The sequence below is a fragment of the Echinococcus granulosus genome (genome assembly GCF_000524195.1).
Source record: "Echinococcus granulosus chromosome Unknown EG_S00036, whole genome shotgun sequence".
Classification (NCBI taxonomy): Eukaryota; Metazoa; Platyhelminthes; class Cestoda; order Cyclophyllidea; family Taeniidae; genus Echinococcus; species Echinococcus granulosus.
In genome coordinates, this window is record NW_020170416.1 from 310,554 (window position 1) to 327,470 (window position 16,917).

General features: G+C 43.6%; 3 protein-coding genes across 3 annotated transcripts in view; 2 read left to right on the forward strand and 1 right to left on the reverse strand. All coding sequences in view use genetic code 11, as the record gives it.

Annotated features, from left to right (window-relative positions):
• Nucleotides 1-2,882: 2,882 nt before the first annotated feature.
• EGR_05148 (hypothetical protein) lies at nt 2,883-5,880 on the forward strand (the record flags this gene model as incomplete). Its single annotated transcript, XM_024494397.1, has 3 exons — nt 2,883-2,951; nt 4,667-4,813; nt 5,683-5,880. 3 exons carry the CDS (start codon nt 2,883-2,885, stop codon nt 5,878-5,880), a joined length of 414 nt encoding a protein of 137 aa, XP_024351183.1.
• A 3,319-nt stretch (nt 5,881-9,199) lies between these two features.
• EGR_05149 (GSK3-beta interaction protein) lies at nt 9,200-14,662 on the reverse strand (the record flags this gene model as incomplete). The annotated part of the gene is made up of 4 exons (XM_024494398.1): nt 9,200-9,291; nt 10,515-10,729; nt 10,804-11,051; nt 14,624-14,662. 4 exons carry the CDS (start codon nt 14,660-14,662, stop codon nt 9,200-9,202), a joined length of 594 nt encoding a protein of 197 aa, XP_024351184.1.
• Nucleotides 14,663-15,838: 1,176 nt separating this feature from the next.
• The window catches only part of EGR_05150 (Tau-tubulin kinase), a gene marked incomplete at both ends in the record, with an annotated part of 15,661 nt that continues 14,582 nt past the window's right edge, over nt 15,839-16,917 (forward strand). The window contains one exon of the mRNA XM_024494399.1: nt 15,839-16,129. Within this exon, the coding sequence (XP_024351185.1) occupies nt 15,839-16,129 (291 nt within the window). The remainder of the gene's footprint in view (nt 16,130-16,917) is intronic.

Sequence of the window (16,917 nt, forward strand, 5' to 3'; positions counted from 1 at the left end):
CGTCTCTTCTTGCATGATTCCATCTATTCGACTAACCAGGCGGTGCTTGAGGCACCTACGAAGGCGGTGATGTTTTCCGGTAAACAATGGCTGCTAAGCACATCCCATCACATCATTACCATTTCAACAGCCTGATTTCCCCTAGTTACCTCAGGCGAGGTGTTGTGGTACAAGATGCTGCAAGGTACTCTACAGTCTGCGTACAAAAGAACCGCGAGGATGGCAGCACACCTAGCAGAACTGCAAGCAGCTGATGTGCAGACGAGATGAGAGGGGATTTGCGTGGCCCTTTCAAGAGAAGTAAAGCAGACGTCATTCCCCTGCATCATGAGAAAGTGAGACAGGATGGAACATGAGATGGATTGTTAAAATAACCGTGACAACTGCAGCAACAGTTGAATAATATCAATCTACAGTAGGGCCAAGATTGTCCCATCACGAAACCAGCGTCATGAGATTGGGCGAAGTGATCTCTAAAATATTTGGACATTAGTATTATCCTTTCCAAGGTGGAGCAGTGCAGTAGAAGTGAGCCAATGACAGCGCATTTGTACGCTTAAGCCAGTATGCCTGTTAAATCCTACACCTCATTCCCCAAGCCTGAATCCTACACCAGCCCACTTCCGCATCTGCCTTCAACACCTGCTGTGCTAAATTTGGATTCCTGAAGACGACCACGACAGTCTGCTTGCACTTTGCATACCAAATTTGTCACAATCGGTTATGTCATAGCGACACGATGAGAAGGTGCCTGATGCATTCCATGGGGTTGAAAATTCTTGCAAGCTGCAATGAGGAATACAAGCTAACGTCTCTTCGCTTGCACACATATTTGCGTGATGAGGCATTGTGTGCTCTTTGCCCTGCTGAATGACTTTGATAGAGGATGCACAGCCGATTCATTTTACAACTCCTCCAAAACGATTAAGTCATCAGTTGAAGTGGAATTGTGGAATGACACCTGTCAACAGTGTAAGTTACTATTTTTGAAACAACTTGTGGGATCACAATTTGGAAATCTCAACAGAAATGCCCTTGACAAACAAACAGCAATTGTCACTAAAGATATAAAAAATTAATTTTTTTACTTCGAGCTACAGAGCTACCACTGACTTATTCTTCATTCGCTCTTTCTTAGAAAAATATTCTTATTTGGAATTTGCTCCTATGTTTATACATGGGGGATCTGACTCTTGTGAACAACAAATCCGCCCAAATTGACGGCACCGAACATTGACAAGGGATGGTAGGAGGACTGAGAATCCTCCTACAAGTGATATGGCAGAAGAACGAGTTATTTGTGTCCTTGCAATTATTTACAATAGTCCCACATCCATCAGTAACGATTCCGCTTTTGATGGTTTACTATCCGTATTGCTGTCTTTTTTCCAGTTAGTTAAATCGTGGTTGGTTGGATGAATGAATGGGCACTAGCTGGATATATGGATGGAAGTGTGATTGATGAATGGATGGATTAATGGATGCTAGATACATAGCTACCACAGGAAAGAAGTTAATGCAAGCGCAAAGAAGGAGACTTAAAACCTGATAGTGGAGGAATAATGGTGTGTCTCCAAGGTCAGGTCATCCAGCAATTGGCTCGCGCACCTTAGCGACCGGTGTGTCCTGAGGCAAAGTACATGCTACTTCAGACAAGTTTATGCATGAGTTTTGGAATCGCAAATGGCTGCATCGGAGTGAAGAGATGATAGGAGAGGTACTTATTGCCTCTCAGAGCATTTTGTGATGAGCATAATGGGGCTCATCACTAAGATGGCAAGGAAGACGGCGCTACCATTGGCGATACTAGCCAAAATTTAATTTTTTTGAGTTGCCTCTAATTTGTGCAGAGATTCCTTGTTTGGAATGCTTCCTTCGAAATCTTATCTCTTGTCTTGCAATTAGAGCGCACCAAGATACGTAGGATAAAGTACATCCACCGAATTTCGCTTGCTAATAATAGTATAATCAAAGCATTTACTACTGCTACTTCACAGTTTTGTTAACTAGCCAAGTTGCGCCATTTTCACCAACTTTGTTTAAGCCAATCAAACGTTGACCTTTGTGCATCACTGACAGAATCCACGAAATTGAGCATAGATACATGATTCGGGAAGTTGACGGCACCTCGGCAATCAACTACAGACACAATAAACCAAAAATTTAAACGGTAAACTACAGTGGTCTGACGCTTTTCCGTTAGATGACGCCCAGCTTTGATAGATCAAGCGCATGGCGCGTTGTTTTGGGGATAATCGAATAAAGTGATATTGAAGTCCTCGAACATCGGCAAAATTTGGATGAGGTGACATTCACTGATTGGTACGGAATTTCGAATTCTTTTGTAAGCAAATAGTAAACCATGAGTAGGTGGATAGGGCCACGGCGCATTGATAGTAATGCAAATCGCGAAGACTGGAGTGGACAAGTGGTTGAATGCTTATGGGTAGAACATATGCCGCCCTTTTACGTAGCACTACCCTGCCTATTAGGGGGATCGTTTACTGCATCTCTTTATTGGTCATCCTATTTTGTCCAGTTTTTGTCGTTGCCTAGTATCATAAAGTCAATTTTTATCAATTTACATAACTGTAAATTCATTTTACGGAAAAGTCTAATTAAGCTTGCCGCAGGGTTCTTCGCTGCACACTGGAATGTTTTACCCCTCCTACATTTTGAAGGTAACTTGAGACAATCGGCAAAAGAACGGAGCTGTCGAATCCCCCCTGTAGCACTCTAACAGGCTCTTAAGTGAACTCTTACCAAATGGTTTACAAGAGGCTGAATGCCCTCCTTGCCCATTATTTAACCATAATCTGTTTTATCTCCCTGTTGAGGAGCATTAAGTGGCTTAAGATAGCTGTCCTTAGAGTAGGATTGTGATGACACTATTGAAGGGCTACGGATATAGTGGTAGCAGTGATTGGGAGAGGACCACCTTTCACGAAAGTGTATGTTCCAACTCCCTCATTTCAAAATCGCAATTGAGCGACGGGGGACGACATTGCACACAACTGGCCTTGTGCTGTGGATTCGGTAGCATTGTCTCTCTAAGCTCAGTGACCTGACCTCAGCAGCCTGTTTGAGTTAGTTGAAAACAAAAGAGGTGTTTTATGGTTTTTATTCGAGAAATCATTCGACAGGTTTTGATAGATCGAAGGTTCCTCCATTTTAGTGAATGCAAGCCGACAGCGCATTCAAACAGATGGGTTTGTGCGATGATGTGTTACGCTTGATGCGACTTTAGCAGCTTGACTTATTCAGTTTCTGATAATACCTAATTGTTGGAGGAGACATTTGGAGATGGTTTCAGGTATGAGTAGATGATGTGTGATAAGTGATTGCAATTATCCTCGAAAATGAAATCATTTAGTTGTGTAATTGCCCTCAGTTGACATCCACTCGAGTGGAGTCTGATCGTGTTATACTGACATGCAGAGCACTCAATCGGTAAGAACTGGGCGCAGATGGCTTTATCTGTCCATTTTTATGAAAATGAGATGGAACGCCAAGCTGGGGTACGTGAGAGATAGCTGGCTAGTAGAGTATGGTGAAGGCGCAAAGGCTCCTGACATTAGCCTTACGTTAATAAGTAGTACGCTCACAGTACTTCTGGACAATTCTCGGCCAACTACGGGGGACTGAGCAAGAATGCGACCTTGTGGAATGCTAGTAAAATCAGCCATGGAAATAGTCGCTTCCAGAAACCCGTAGCAGGAAAGTTTTTTGGAAATGCAGGCACCCCAGCGGCAATGCAAACAGTTACAACCGTCAACAAGTTCCTCGGTTGGGTTGAGCGTTAAGTTAATCAGTGGGTTTACGTGTTAAATCCCCACTTCGAAAGCGAGCTACTACTCACCCTACATGCAACCGCCCATATCGCATCCGTTCCCCCGTCTAACCACTCAAGCCGTTCCCTTTAAACCCGTTCCTTTGTCCTTTTATTTGTAACCGTCATCTACCACAATGTCAATGCCCAAATAATTCAAATCTGGTCTAAAATTATCCAAATTCAACATTGAGATCCACTTCCCTCTTCCAAGATTTCGATCTTATGAAGCCAACTAATCAAATGTACAGTCCAGTGTTGATATTTTGATAAGTGACCTCCACAAATCCCAGTTGCCATGACTGAATAGAATCGGCGTCTAGTAAGTGTGCTTCTGCCCCCACCCCTGTTTCGCAGTTGAAGTTCAATGACTTCGAAATTGAGGAAACATGTTACACTGATTCGCCTTCAATGCAGAAAGCTCCTCTTGCTACACCACGTTGGTTCTGCTGAGTTCATCTGTTACCTCCTGTCCTACAGCTGTTAACTTAATGCTAAACACTGAAATAGAGTTGACGATAATCTGGTGGGGACATATGCCTGCAAGGTATAAACACCCCAGAGAAAATTCATCTCTCCTTCATTCCTATATTCCAAATTGGTAGCAATTTTATTAATAAGGTGATTTGGATGCAAGATCTTTATGAAGCGTGCGGAATGGCTGGCATACGCTTCTTCCTCGGCCGGGATGGAAAATAGATGAGCTAGTGGCATTTTACTAGAGTCATCCAAAATTGTGCGGAGTGCCTGACGTTATCCAAAGAATAACAAATATGAAAAGCTTCTCAACACCAATCTTTTCGTAACGCTATCAACCACTCTTTTCTGCGCCTTCAGATCAACGAAACCTTTGCCACTCTGACCAGTCACATTCTCTCGACAGCGCCAGCCATTCAGTGGAGCTCACCACAGCAATATTTTGGTACCATCATCTCCAGTGGCCTCATCCTAGAATTCTTCGTCATGAACTTGGTGCTTATTATTGTGAGACACCGTAAGAGACAACGAGGGCCTCTCTCACCTTCCCTTCACCGCTTCTAGATTCTGTACTTTGATTTGACTGGATTTCGTATTGCTCATATCCGAGTTTAATGTGCAAGAAGAGGGGGATGAAGAGAACCAGCGACTTCTTCAACTCCACTTCCAACCGCCTTCAATGATCGTCTATTTGAGGCGATCAGCAAGAGGCAAGATGAAGTTTGCATTTGATAATGGGTCCATCCGCCATTGTCCATTCATTCAATGCCGATCCATTAAAATCACCAATCTGTCCACCTTGATCTCATTCCTTCGACATTCCACACGTCGCCGCTCCATTCAAATATCTGTCTATCCATCCATCTATCTATCCATCCTGGCTCCACTCAACTGTGTGTTCTTTCTCTCAACTCCCCATTGGTCTGTCCACCCATTTACTACTTTGTTCATTCATCCAACCACCCATCTCAGATTTCTTGGTTGAATAATTCAAGTTGTCTCAACGGATTTCCTCGGAGGCAATCCCCATCTTCCCTCACAATTAGTCACTTTTAGGAGGGTCTACTTATCCCATCCACTTCGTCCTCCCTCTCTTCAGAGCAAATGATGAACGAGTACACACAACTTGCAGTAAATTAACCGAAGCTGAAGTGTCAGCAGACAGTGGACGACAACATGTCTATCATAGTTGGAGGCGGGCGTGTGAGTAATAACCTCCGCAATGCAATGGCCCAAAGGCATTGAGATGGTCTATGGTGTTCCAGGCAAGGAAGTCAGAATGCCAGGAAACCAAACGGCTGAATGTGTGCTAGGCGTGGCATAGATATGACAATGTGCAGTCATCCGGCATCGTGAAGCCATTTGTTTTCCGAAAGGTGGCCAAAGCGCCTGCCTGGCTTAGCGACTACTTTGCCTCAGGACAGACGCCCGTCTTCGATGTGAGCAGGCATATTGCTGCATGGCCTGACCCAAGAAACACGCATCCAGTCTCCCAACTTCAAGTTTGGAGTCTCCTCCACTGCACTACCATCAATTTCTCTTCTGTGGCAACCATCGCAAGACAGACGAAATGATTGTCTCCTCAATTAAACGGTAGTGATCCAGTCCGTCCTGCTTACAAAACGCGGTGAAGTTCTCACCATTTATGGCGTTTTACAATCAGGCTATTCACTAGTCTCATCGTTTGCAAAGAAGCCGTCTGTTGGTGTGAAACCCCGTTGCATTATGTTGACCTTCTTCCTTGCTCCGGTGGCCCTAACCTCTCGCATTCATTCCTGTACTTTTACTGCCTAGTTATTTGTCTGCCCCTGAATCCCCTGGTTAATGACACTCGTGTGGTTTTCGGCATACCTCGTTGTAAGAGCGTTAGAACTTGCAGGAATTTTTCGGTCGGTCACACGAATACATTAGAAAGCGCAAATATGCGTCAGTCCATCCACTCACCCTCACACTTCGCTGGACCACTTTCTGGGTATGCTAAAGGTCCTTTCAACCCTTCACCCTTGCTTCCAATTTTATGGGATACTGATTAAATTAACCTGATGGAGGTGAATCGAGGTAGTCTGTCTTGTGGGACTCGGTTCCAGAGGTGTAACAACGTCCCGGGAAGGTAGGCTGGCGTTTCGAGGGCAATCGGACCTTCTCCAAGTGTTGAACATCAACTCTCCTCTACAAATTTTTCACAGGGATAGGATTTCCAACTGACTCCTCTCCAGTTTGTAGAGATTTGTTGGATGCAATGGGGGAGCACCTCAAGGAATGAAATAAGTCAGGAAGCTTTCGGAAGTTGTAGGATAGTTTCTTCGATTTCATTTTAACGAGAAACATGGAGATAGCAGATTTGTGTAGTTCACTCAACATTCACACTTCCACATCAGTTATGGGCATTGAGCATATCCCATCACATCATCACCGTTGTACACGACGTACGAGGCTGGAAGGAGTGGCATTCTCTGGGTAGAGAAGGTCTAACCGACCCGTGACGCATGTGGTACAAAATGAAGAACTTCACGCCACTAATGTGGAGACGGAATCAAGGGAGATCTCTCATCCTTTCAAGAGAACTAAGGCAGACATTACTCTCCTCCATCATGGAAGAAAGCCTACAGGCTAGAAATTCAAGTGGATTGTTAGGCGAGCCGTGGCAACAGACCCATCATTTAATAAAGTTCGATGTCGTAGAAGGTCTAAGAATGACCCATCTCCATGCCATCGTGAAGGAATGAAGTCAAGTGACCTCCAGGGCCTGTTGGCCACAATAGGGTCCCTATTAAGGTCAAGCCAGTAAACCCGTCAAGTCCTTTGCTTGATAAGATCGAGGCATGCTTCGTTAACACCTCCCCCCTAATTCCGCATTCCTCCACACCACCTTCTCCAGAATATAGGCTATCGATGGTTTCAACTGGGGTCATATATTATCTATGAGAGGTCTACCGTCCAGAAGACGGCCATGATTACTGACTTGTCCTTGTCCATTCATGATGGAATCGTCTGCTTCGGTGGTGCCAACAAGAATACATGCCAACTTCTTTTCACATGGTGCGGCATTGAATGTACCACTTGGCTGATTGGTTGACTTCCATGGAGGTCACAAAGGCAATGGAATATTATAACCGCCTCAAAAATGACCGTTTGATTAGTTTAAAATGAATTTGTCGAAGACTACTGAAAACGGAGCACAGGTTGTCTCTCAAGAAGGGTGGAGTTTGGTGTACCTCCTTGGTGTTAGAACCTCTTCACATGACCTTTATGCATTAACTGCGCTAAAGGGACTTTGGTGGAAAGAGGAAAGCACTGCCTTGTTGCTGCCTTCCTCTACGTTGCGTGGCATGGAGAGCGACGAAGAAATGTCGACCAAGTTGTTCACGCTGTCAATGAATGAGTCAAATAAAAAAGAATTCAATTAGCGTTGGAACCGCTTCTGCGAATCTTTCAAGATTCGCACGAGGATGAGTGAGCGCTCCACCTGGAATGTTTGGCACTGAAGGGTGCGAGTTCATAAGAAATGCATCCACCGCTTGGTTTCTTTCACTGTACCACGGTAGAGAAGTTTGGAGCATAAATGAACACGAATGAAGACGTCTTCGAGACTCTTCTACTGCTGAGGCTGAAAGTCCACTTATAAAGTCGTTTGGGTGTGGTAGATTCTTGACCAATTTCGGGTCATCAGCCGTGCCACAGTGTCGGAGATTGTCAGGGCGCAGGCTTCGCTAAGCGCAGTGGAAAGAAAGACTTGGCGGAACTGAAATAAAGCCCACTTGCATTCCGACAAGCGGTTATCCTGAAGTTAGTAAGATAAAACTAGAATAAAAAGAGGAGTGATGAAGGAACTTTGTCATTGTGGCAACAACCACATCCATCAGAGGGTAAAAGAGTCCAAATTCCAGCAATCACTGCTGCAGCCTCGCTGCGAAGACCCTTGCTGCTGTGACTGTCGCAGGAGTTATGGAAGCTGCAACAGACCTTGAAGTATCAGAATTGGTGCTTGAATTTCGAGAATCTGAAGTCGTTGAATTGGACCGTTTGCGAAGGCTACCGATTGATGTATGAGTCCTCATATTCTAGAAGGGGATTTTCTTCTTACAGCCTGTTGTTGATCTTCTGATGGCGTGACCTCCGCTGAGGCTGGATTAAGCATCCTTGTCCTGACAACGCCACTCCTGAACAGGTGTGCTGAAGTCCTCCTATTTGTCGAATGTATAACACTGCAGTGCTTCATCAAATGAGTGTGTCTGTCACAATCCACGTCCGTGAAATTACGTCTCATTGTCAGTACTCCTCTTCTACATACCCCTGAAAGTAAACTTCGCAGCGAGCGAAATAACCAAGATTAGGAGCTGTAGGCAATTAATCCAGAAGCCTCGTTGAGGGACTGAAAAACGTCGTCACTATGTATGCGTGCGGCAGTAGGGCCTACTACGACTTCAGGCGAACTCAGTCGCTGCCAACTCTCCTCTGCTTGGTGTCATGGTACTTGTGAGTGCGCGAGCTTCAAACACAGAACTGACAACCAAGACCTCCGCACAAGCGAAACGAGACAGACTTGCAATCAAGTCGATTGGTAAGCCCTGATAACCATAGGTAGTTACCCAGCCTCTCAAGGTATTCCTGATAAGGCCACCTCCCGTCTCGTATGTCTTCGAGGGGCAACTCGAAGGTTCAGCATCCTGTCGATCATTCCAGCTTCTAACTAACATCCGGGAAGTTTTGACACAGGCAGATCGGCCAGCTCGACACAGCCATTTCAGGTAGATCCGTTTCACTGTAGTGACAACCAGTGTAAAACAGAACCACTTTCTAGGATCGCAAAATATTTGGAGATGTTTGTGTTTGAGGATGAGTGAGTGATTGCCAGAGGAGTGCCAGCCTCTTGCACAAATACCACGACAATCTCTACATCCATGATGTGTTCCACGTCGACGACAGACGTAGGACGGAGGGATGAGGCTTGCCACCCCGAGTATAGCCGTCCAGGCTAAAATAGCCTAAACACGATGCGTGCGTGGTCTACTGCGCCATCAAATCTGGTGACCATGGAGTCCCGCTGACTCGAACTCCTCAATTTCTTGCACTTATTCCAGAGTTCCTACATTCTGAAAATCAGCAGATGGAATCGAAACATCGTTTAGCGCTGCATTCATGCGAACGAGGTCATTAGAAAAGCTGTCCTTCCAGGTTATTTGTTCGTACACTTTCGCAAACCAAAAAATCTGTCATTAGTTTTGCCAACCACCAGCTGCGGAATGCAATCATCGCGAATTGTTGAATCGCATGGGACGTACAAAAATAGAGGCAGCAACGGCGCTTTTCCCTCAACTCGCATTCCTGGAGGACGCTGGATGAATGCTTGGGCAGACCCCAAAATGTTTCCCAGGCACAGACGGCAATTGGGAGTGTAAGCTACGCAAGTATTCGTTGACGCTTCAAGTGAGAGGCTGAATTCAAAGTGGCAATAGACAAACCACGTGCCATGATGCATCCACTTAAACTGACCACTGGAAGGAGAGAATTGAGAAAAGACTAAGGCGATGGATGAGGTGAGTGCAATTGCAGGCGGAGCTGTTGTAGCCGCAGCAGAAACGTCTACTACCAGAATCGCATTGTTGTCATGAGACTAATTGTCATCGATATTTTCGGGCGATTTAAGAGTTAGTCAACTCCTGTTCTTTGCCATAAATTCACCAAACCGTTCGCGCCTCTATTGGGGACAACCGATTATGTCAAATCTGTACCTCTGTGCTCAAGTAAGGAAATCAGGGTGTCACAAGGAGGTTACCTCGAAAGCAGATGTGTTAAGACAGAATATTCATTGACACCAACCATATCTTCAAGGGGCGACCTCAAGGACTACGCTTAACAGAGAGGAGCTATGCGCAAAAAATCCAACCATGCGGGTTCTCCAGACGTGGATATTCGATAACTCCTATATCCACCCTACCCCTCTACAATAGGCAAAACTCCTGTAATGGAATGCCTTATTATAGCTTTGGAGAAAACATGGGGTGCTCCACTAGTACCTTAGACTCTTCCAAGGGAACTAGAAATGACACACATGCACAAAAATGCACGCACTCCTAACGTTCCTTTTGTACAGTAGCATAGTAAGTATAGGGATGTAGGGGAGGAGGAAAGAAAGAGGCAGTAAGTGATTAAAGAAATACACACCGAAATACGGCAAAACTCGGAACTATATATCGTCATTTCCCACCTCCTTCCTCCTCCTCCTCATAGTCCCCCTCCAATAGCTGTTGGTCCTGTAACTGTGCAAGCCGCTGCGCCAATCTCTCCGAAAATTGGTGACGGAAACCCGAACTTCGGGCAGACAGCAGAGCGTAAATGGTCTCGTAGTTCTCCATCCCGGGTTCTGGTTCCTCATCACCCTCCTGGTGAGGTGGTGGCACTGGTCCCACCACATCATCGTAGCTACAGGACGGAAAGAAGACGGTTGGAGGTGGAAAGGGAAGACAAAGAAAGGAGTATAGGCAGCGATGACTCACAAGACACCAACAGGTCTAAAGCCCGCTGCGCTGATTTCGACGCAGAGCTTCTCACCCTCCAGTGTGGTGAGGTTAATGTAGGCAAGGGACTCGCTGAAGGGCAATGCCTCAGCAACACGAATGTCACGCACACCAAAGGCCGTCTCAGAAACCGCCGCTTCAGCCTCGAGGGTGCAGAGCTTGTCGCCCTCTGAGGCGGTCATGTGAGCAGTAAACAACTCGGAGGACATGGACGTCGGCCAATCACACTAAAGTAAAAAGCGATTTGTACATACGCAATCCTCGACTCTCCTACCGCCTCTCCCCCATGTTCCAGATGTACGTAACGCGTCAACGCAGAAATGAGGCTAAATTGATTGTAAATACTTTCACAGGAATTGACGGTAAATGACTAGGGCATAAATTCGGCCCTAACACAGCAGAACAAAGGATAACCTCTACAGGATGGACAGTGAATGACGTAAACGTGACCGCAACATCTTTATCGCAGATCAGAACCTTGGAACTCTACCTCCTCTCCTAATTTTATCCTACAAACCCACTGCCGTATGCTGTAGGCGATAAATATTCAAATTTGAAATGTCGCCATATGACAGCTTGATCGTCACGATGACGACATGGAACTCCCCTATGCTACCAGCCCCCCACCTATTCTGTACTTTTGTAATAAACTTACGTCTGGCCTCAAAAGTCTGACAACGGCCGCAGGGATAACTCGGACTTCACACTCAAAAAGGGGAGAAAATCTAAAGGATAAACGCCAGGAATATGAAGACTAGAAAAAGGAAATAATCACATGGGGAGTGGTGAATAGCAATATTACTTTCTCAGCCTATGGCTCATGTTTTTAGCCAACTCAGACATAAAAGAATAATCAAAATACAAAATTTTTGCCTCTCTAAACAGCAGAAGACTATTCATAAATAAAAACCGCGCAATTACATCAGAATTTGCTGTTGTGGAGACAAGCGTAACGCCCAGTAGAGCTAGAGATGAGCCGCTCGTGCCAAATACAATCCGCAGATGGGCGAATCAAAGGTGTACCCAAAAAAAGACGTCGCAGCCGGTAGACACATGAACCTATGAGCACAGATGCTAGTACTGAAGCTAGACAGATGCGTGGATTAGTTAGCTGATGAAATTGTCAGGAAGCGTGCAGCAGGCGGTTGAACAATCATGTTTTAGTAAGTCGAACAATAGCTGTTACGTCTCATTTAATTACCCCCTGGGAAAACGATCAAGCATAAGAACTATTAAGCACACATTAATGTGCAAATGTTAAGTCAAAAAGCCTTAATAGTTACCCTCTTCTCATCTTCAGCAATTTAAAGACTGGTACAGAAAAGAACAAATTCGGGGCAAAGAAATAGGGAAAATAGGTGCGTTTTAAGAATGATGGTGCCGTAAATACGCACCGGCGCTATTTTGAATGTATCCCCTCAAAACTGAGGGCTGGTCGACGAGTGATGTGGACACAGGACCGATTTCTGTTTGCAGACAATCAGCAACTCCCAACAGTATCACGCCTCTAATAGTATTCGGAGGTCAGATAAAATCCTTTTCACCGAAAAAAACAGGGAGGACAAATAGATCAATCGCCGATCAAATCGCGGTCCTAACAACGTGTAGGAACGGGGTGAAAATCACGTGATGAATGGACACGTGCCCAGATGATAGGCATCAAAATAACACCTCAGTATAAACAATAAATCACATTATCGCCTTACACAACGTCGTATCACCTCTGGCATGCTTGAATTAATCGAGGAAGTAAGCCGTTCTCGAAAAGAGCTCCTCTTTTTGGATCAAACAAAGGAGCTTTCTCGAAGATCAAACAGAAGGAAAACGGTCTTATGAATTAATTACCTTTTAAAGTGGGAGAGACAGATTCAAGCGAAGCCCACAAAATTCAAGCAAGTAGATCTCGTCAATACTAATAGGTGGTAAAAGCAATAGGCGAGTAGACACGGACATGAATATCGGCAGGAAAATAGAGCTAGAGAAGGCTAATGAACACATACATCCGTTAGGAAATATCCATCGCATCACGAATAGCCATTAGCAACAGATTAGGTTTCTAGGGATAAACAGCATCAGAATGGAATATTGCCTCGCACAAGATCTCTACGACCAACGGCGGATAGCTTGGCTGATCTGTATGCAAGCCATAATATGCCAAAAATTGCCCTGATTTCATATTTGACCATTTTAAATCCCACACTCATGGTGCTAGTTGAAACAGAAAATGTGAGGGTTAGAAGCACAACTGATTCATTAAGGCAATAAAAGATCACTGCTATAAACGCCTACTTAAAGCAAAGCAGGACGACCTCCAAACGTACCTTCAGATTCTGCCTCCCAACAGTGCCCAAAATTCAGAAAAGACAGTACCTCAGAAACGTGTCTAGGTCACAAAGAAGGGGTTCGAAAGAAAAGTGATGAATTAAGCAAACACAAGCCTGACCTACATCAACTGTGGATCAAGGCTTATTTTAAATGTTTGTGCCCCTCCTCTTCTTTGATCTCGCATTTCACGGGAGACGGTGATGAGAGAGTACACGCCTTCGAAATGGTTGTTTAAATGATGTTGAATTCGCATGATGAGAGATGCCTAGCGCATACATTAAAACGACCCACATCTACTACAAATCAACACGAGTTCAAAGTATACCGTGCCTCTACCAGAGTCTAGAATACGCCTTCATTCACAACAATTATCCAGAGGGGGTGCAATTTTCAAGATGGTCAATGAAGGGTAAGGACACAAATTCGACTTACGGTTAACGCGAACCTTATATCATGCTCAAATATCCTCTCAAAGTCAATTCTACTCAACTAAAACTGTTTCCGGGCTTTAAAACCCCAATGCCGCTAAGGACTGCAAACCTGAGTGACGATCACGAGCTTTACGCGCCAAGTGGAAAGACTATGGCTTCATCTACTATAAGCTTTCCCTACCTACAGAAAAAAAGCTCGACCGTCACACAATCACCACGAGCGAATGTGAATGTTAACTTCTCACCAACTCTTAATAGACCTCTGCGTGCAAAGTTTCCCTTGCTAAGCAGCAGTGTATTTAAGCAAGTCCGTTCAAAAAGGGTTTCAAATAAATGACTACTGGGTACTCGTAGCACATACAGGCTAGAAGTTGGTGCGACACAAAAGAGATGGGATTCAGTGCTAGGATAAGTTCAGCGCTATATACTGCAGCAAGGTAAATAAAGGGATCAAACTAGAGTCACTGGAAGAAGTGAACAATAAGACCTCCCTCCCAAACGAGTTACCCGAAGCACAAATGCGACTGCGTGTCTTGCCGATAAAAATATATGAAACCAAACTAACGTCGAGTGATTAGCAGAAAGGACAACTAAATAATTTCCTGATGTTTAACAAGTAGAGTCTGCTTTAAAGTCTCGGAAGAAAAAGGCCGGACTTCTACGACAGTGATAAAGTATAACTTAGAATTGATACTTCTTAAGTGCTACTTATGAAAGATGATCGCATTCGATAAAAGCATTCAAACCAAACACTTCGAAAAATGTGATAGAACAAGAGGTTAGAGATGCCATGGCAACAAAATAGCATGTTCACTGATTTGATTAATCAAAGCCTACCAGATACAAAAAAATCATGAAGGTATGCCAGATGAGCAAGGTGAAACAACAATGAAGTGAATAAGTATGAATTCAGAAGACATGCCAGTAGTGACCAAACCAGGATAAAGGGGTTCGACTTAATGGTTTAGATGGTAAGGAGTCGTTAGTTAACCTGAACGTCAACCAATTTTAATGGTAAAGGAAGGCAGTTGATCAATGCTCACAGTTGGTAGGACAACGTCGAAAAACAACCTTCGCAACATTTTCAAATCATTAAAAATTGTGCTAGGCTAAATCAACCTAGGCGTGGAAAAATTTGACAAAATATGTTCAGTCCTTTGGAATTTTTCATTTAAAACACAAAGTGTAGAGGTCCTTTGTCATAGACCATAATCAAAATAGTGAGTCTGCTAAATTAAATTTGTAAAGAAATAAAAGGAAACCACTAGCCTATACTTCCCAATTAAAAAACACCTATTAGTTAAAATATTTTAAAAAGGCAGATAATAACAGAGCATTAATGCGTATTTATGTACAAACCACTTTATTAATTAGAGCTTTCGCCATTTTAACACTGCATAATGCCCTTATCACATAATTTGCGTAGGTCGTCAGTGCACACATCAATTTGGGTAAAGTCATGGGTTTGTCACAAGTGTTAAAGAATACCTTAGTTGAATTCCTACTATTTCACAAAGTTTTGCTATTTGCGGCATAGGATGATGTGCTAAATGCCAAGCATCTAAGTTGCAATCGCTTATGCAGCAAACGTTGAGCCTCGCCATTGAGACAGAACACGGGTTATTAAAAAAATGGCAAACTTTTATCCTTTTGGACGAGGATCACATTGAATTACTATTTCATCGCTGCTTACAGTAAGGATGAAATTCTCATTTTTTGGTCACAAATTGTAGCCGTGAAAGAATTTGACAATTTTCTCATAAATACAGAAACTTATTTGGGGTACCACGTTTCGTTTTTAGATTATAAGTAGATATAAGCGTCACAGCAACGGGCTACGCAAATTGACAAATAAGTGGGCATTGTGTTAAAAAACAATGGTTCGCCGACATTTTTTTATAATTGGTCCAAAAACCAACTTCTTTCATTTATTTACAGACGATAAAAGTATTTATTAATTGCTCTTTCAGTGGGCAAATGTTAGTGCCATAAAGATATTATTGAAGGTAGGCTCTTTAAACCTGATTTTAGAAAGTAATGTAATAAGCACATGACTAAAAACTACTGGATAAGTATTGTTTATCCGTTCACCATTGGTAGGAATGACTTAAGCGCATCGAATAAATTACGTTCGAGACCTTGAGGATCGGTGGTTTGAATTCTTGAAATTGATTTTTCATAAATCTTGGTTAATATCACATGCAATCACACTCTGTTATGTCTAGTTGATCAAATAATTTAGTATATTAGCGCTGGGAATGGCATCAGCTGGATCGGAAACTGATTTGGTATCATCCGGACACATTATCAAGAATCGATGGCGTGTTCTTAAGAAAATTGGTGGTGGAGGGTTTGGTGAGATTTACGAGGCTCAAGAGGAAAATTCTCGCGAGAAGGTTGCGTTAAAGTTGGAGTCAACGCGACAATCAAAGCAGGTTCTGAAGATGGAAGTAGCAGTCCTTCGTAAACTGCAGGACAAGGAGCATTTCTGCAAATTTCTCGGCTGTGGTCGTACTGAGAAGTATAATTACGTCGTGATGTCTCTTCAAGTGAGTGTATGAATGGGTTTCTAATTTTTATTACTTTTGCCTCAGTTTGTGCAACTTTTGTCTCGCATTTGTTGCATGGATACTTTACTTCCTGTAATAATTCCTCAGTGATATTCTGGAGTTTTTTTCAACTTTCCATTGCCCACCTAGTTGACTTTTCTTGTGTTTTTTACTCGATGATATCACTTGGATTTTATTGTTTCTGTTAACATTAGTCTCAGTCGAAAAAGACACGCAAAACGCGCCCATTCTCTTTGCACTTGAGTCTTGATTACCGTCTCTCACAACGTAGATAAGTCTATTTATTACGCAACCTTGCTCATGCATTTTATCAAAAGAAGGGGCAGTATGATTTGCTTGCATTTGTTGGTTCAACGCGACAAATGATTGGATTATTTCCTTGCATGTTCTCTCTCCACCCCTTCCTCCATTGCACTACTGCTTTTCCTTCAGGGATGGTCGGTATTGACACTTTGTAGAATTAGTTTTGTGGTCAGCAGCGGAAATCACACAATCGAATTTTTTCATCAATGCTCAAAAACAATGATATCTTGACTTTGTGTCGAAGTACAATCCTAAACGGAGGAATTCACTTCCCCTTCTTCGCATCTCTTTGTTTTTCACCCTTATTTGTCTTCCTGGAGCTTCTGTGCTTACGCCAAAATGATAGATCTGTGAACGCATTGTCTTCCAATAAGTGAGGCACTAGTGGGAAATAATAATATCGCCTGTCTTAAAATATGATCAGACTCCATTTCTGTTATGTCATTTAGTGGGTTTACTTATGT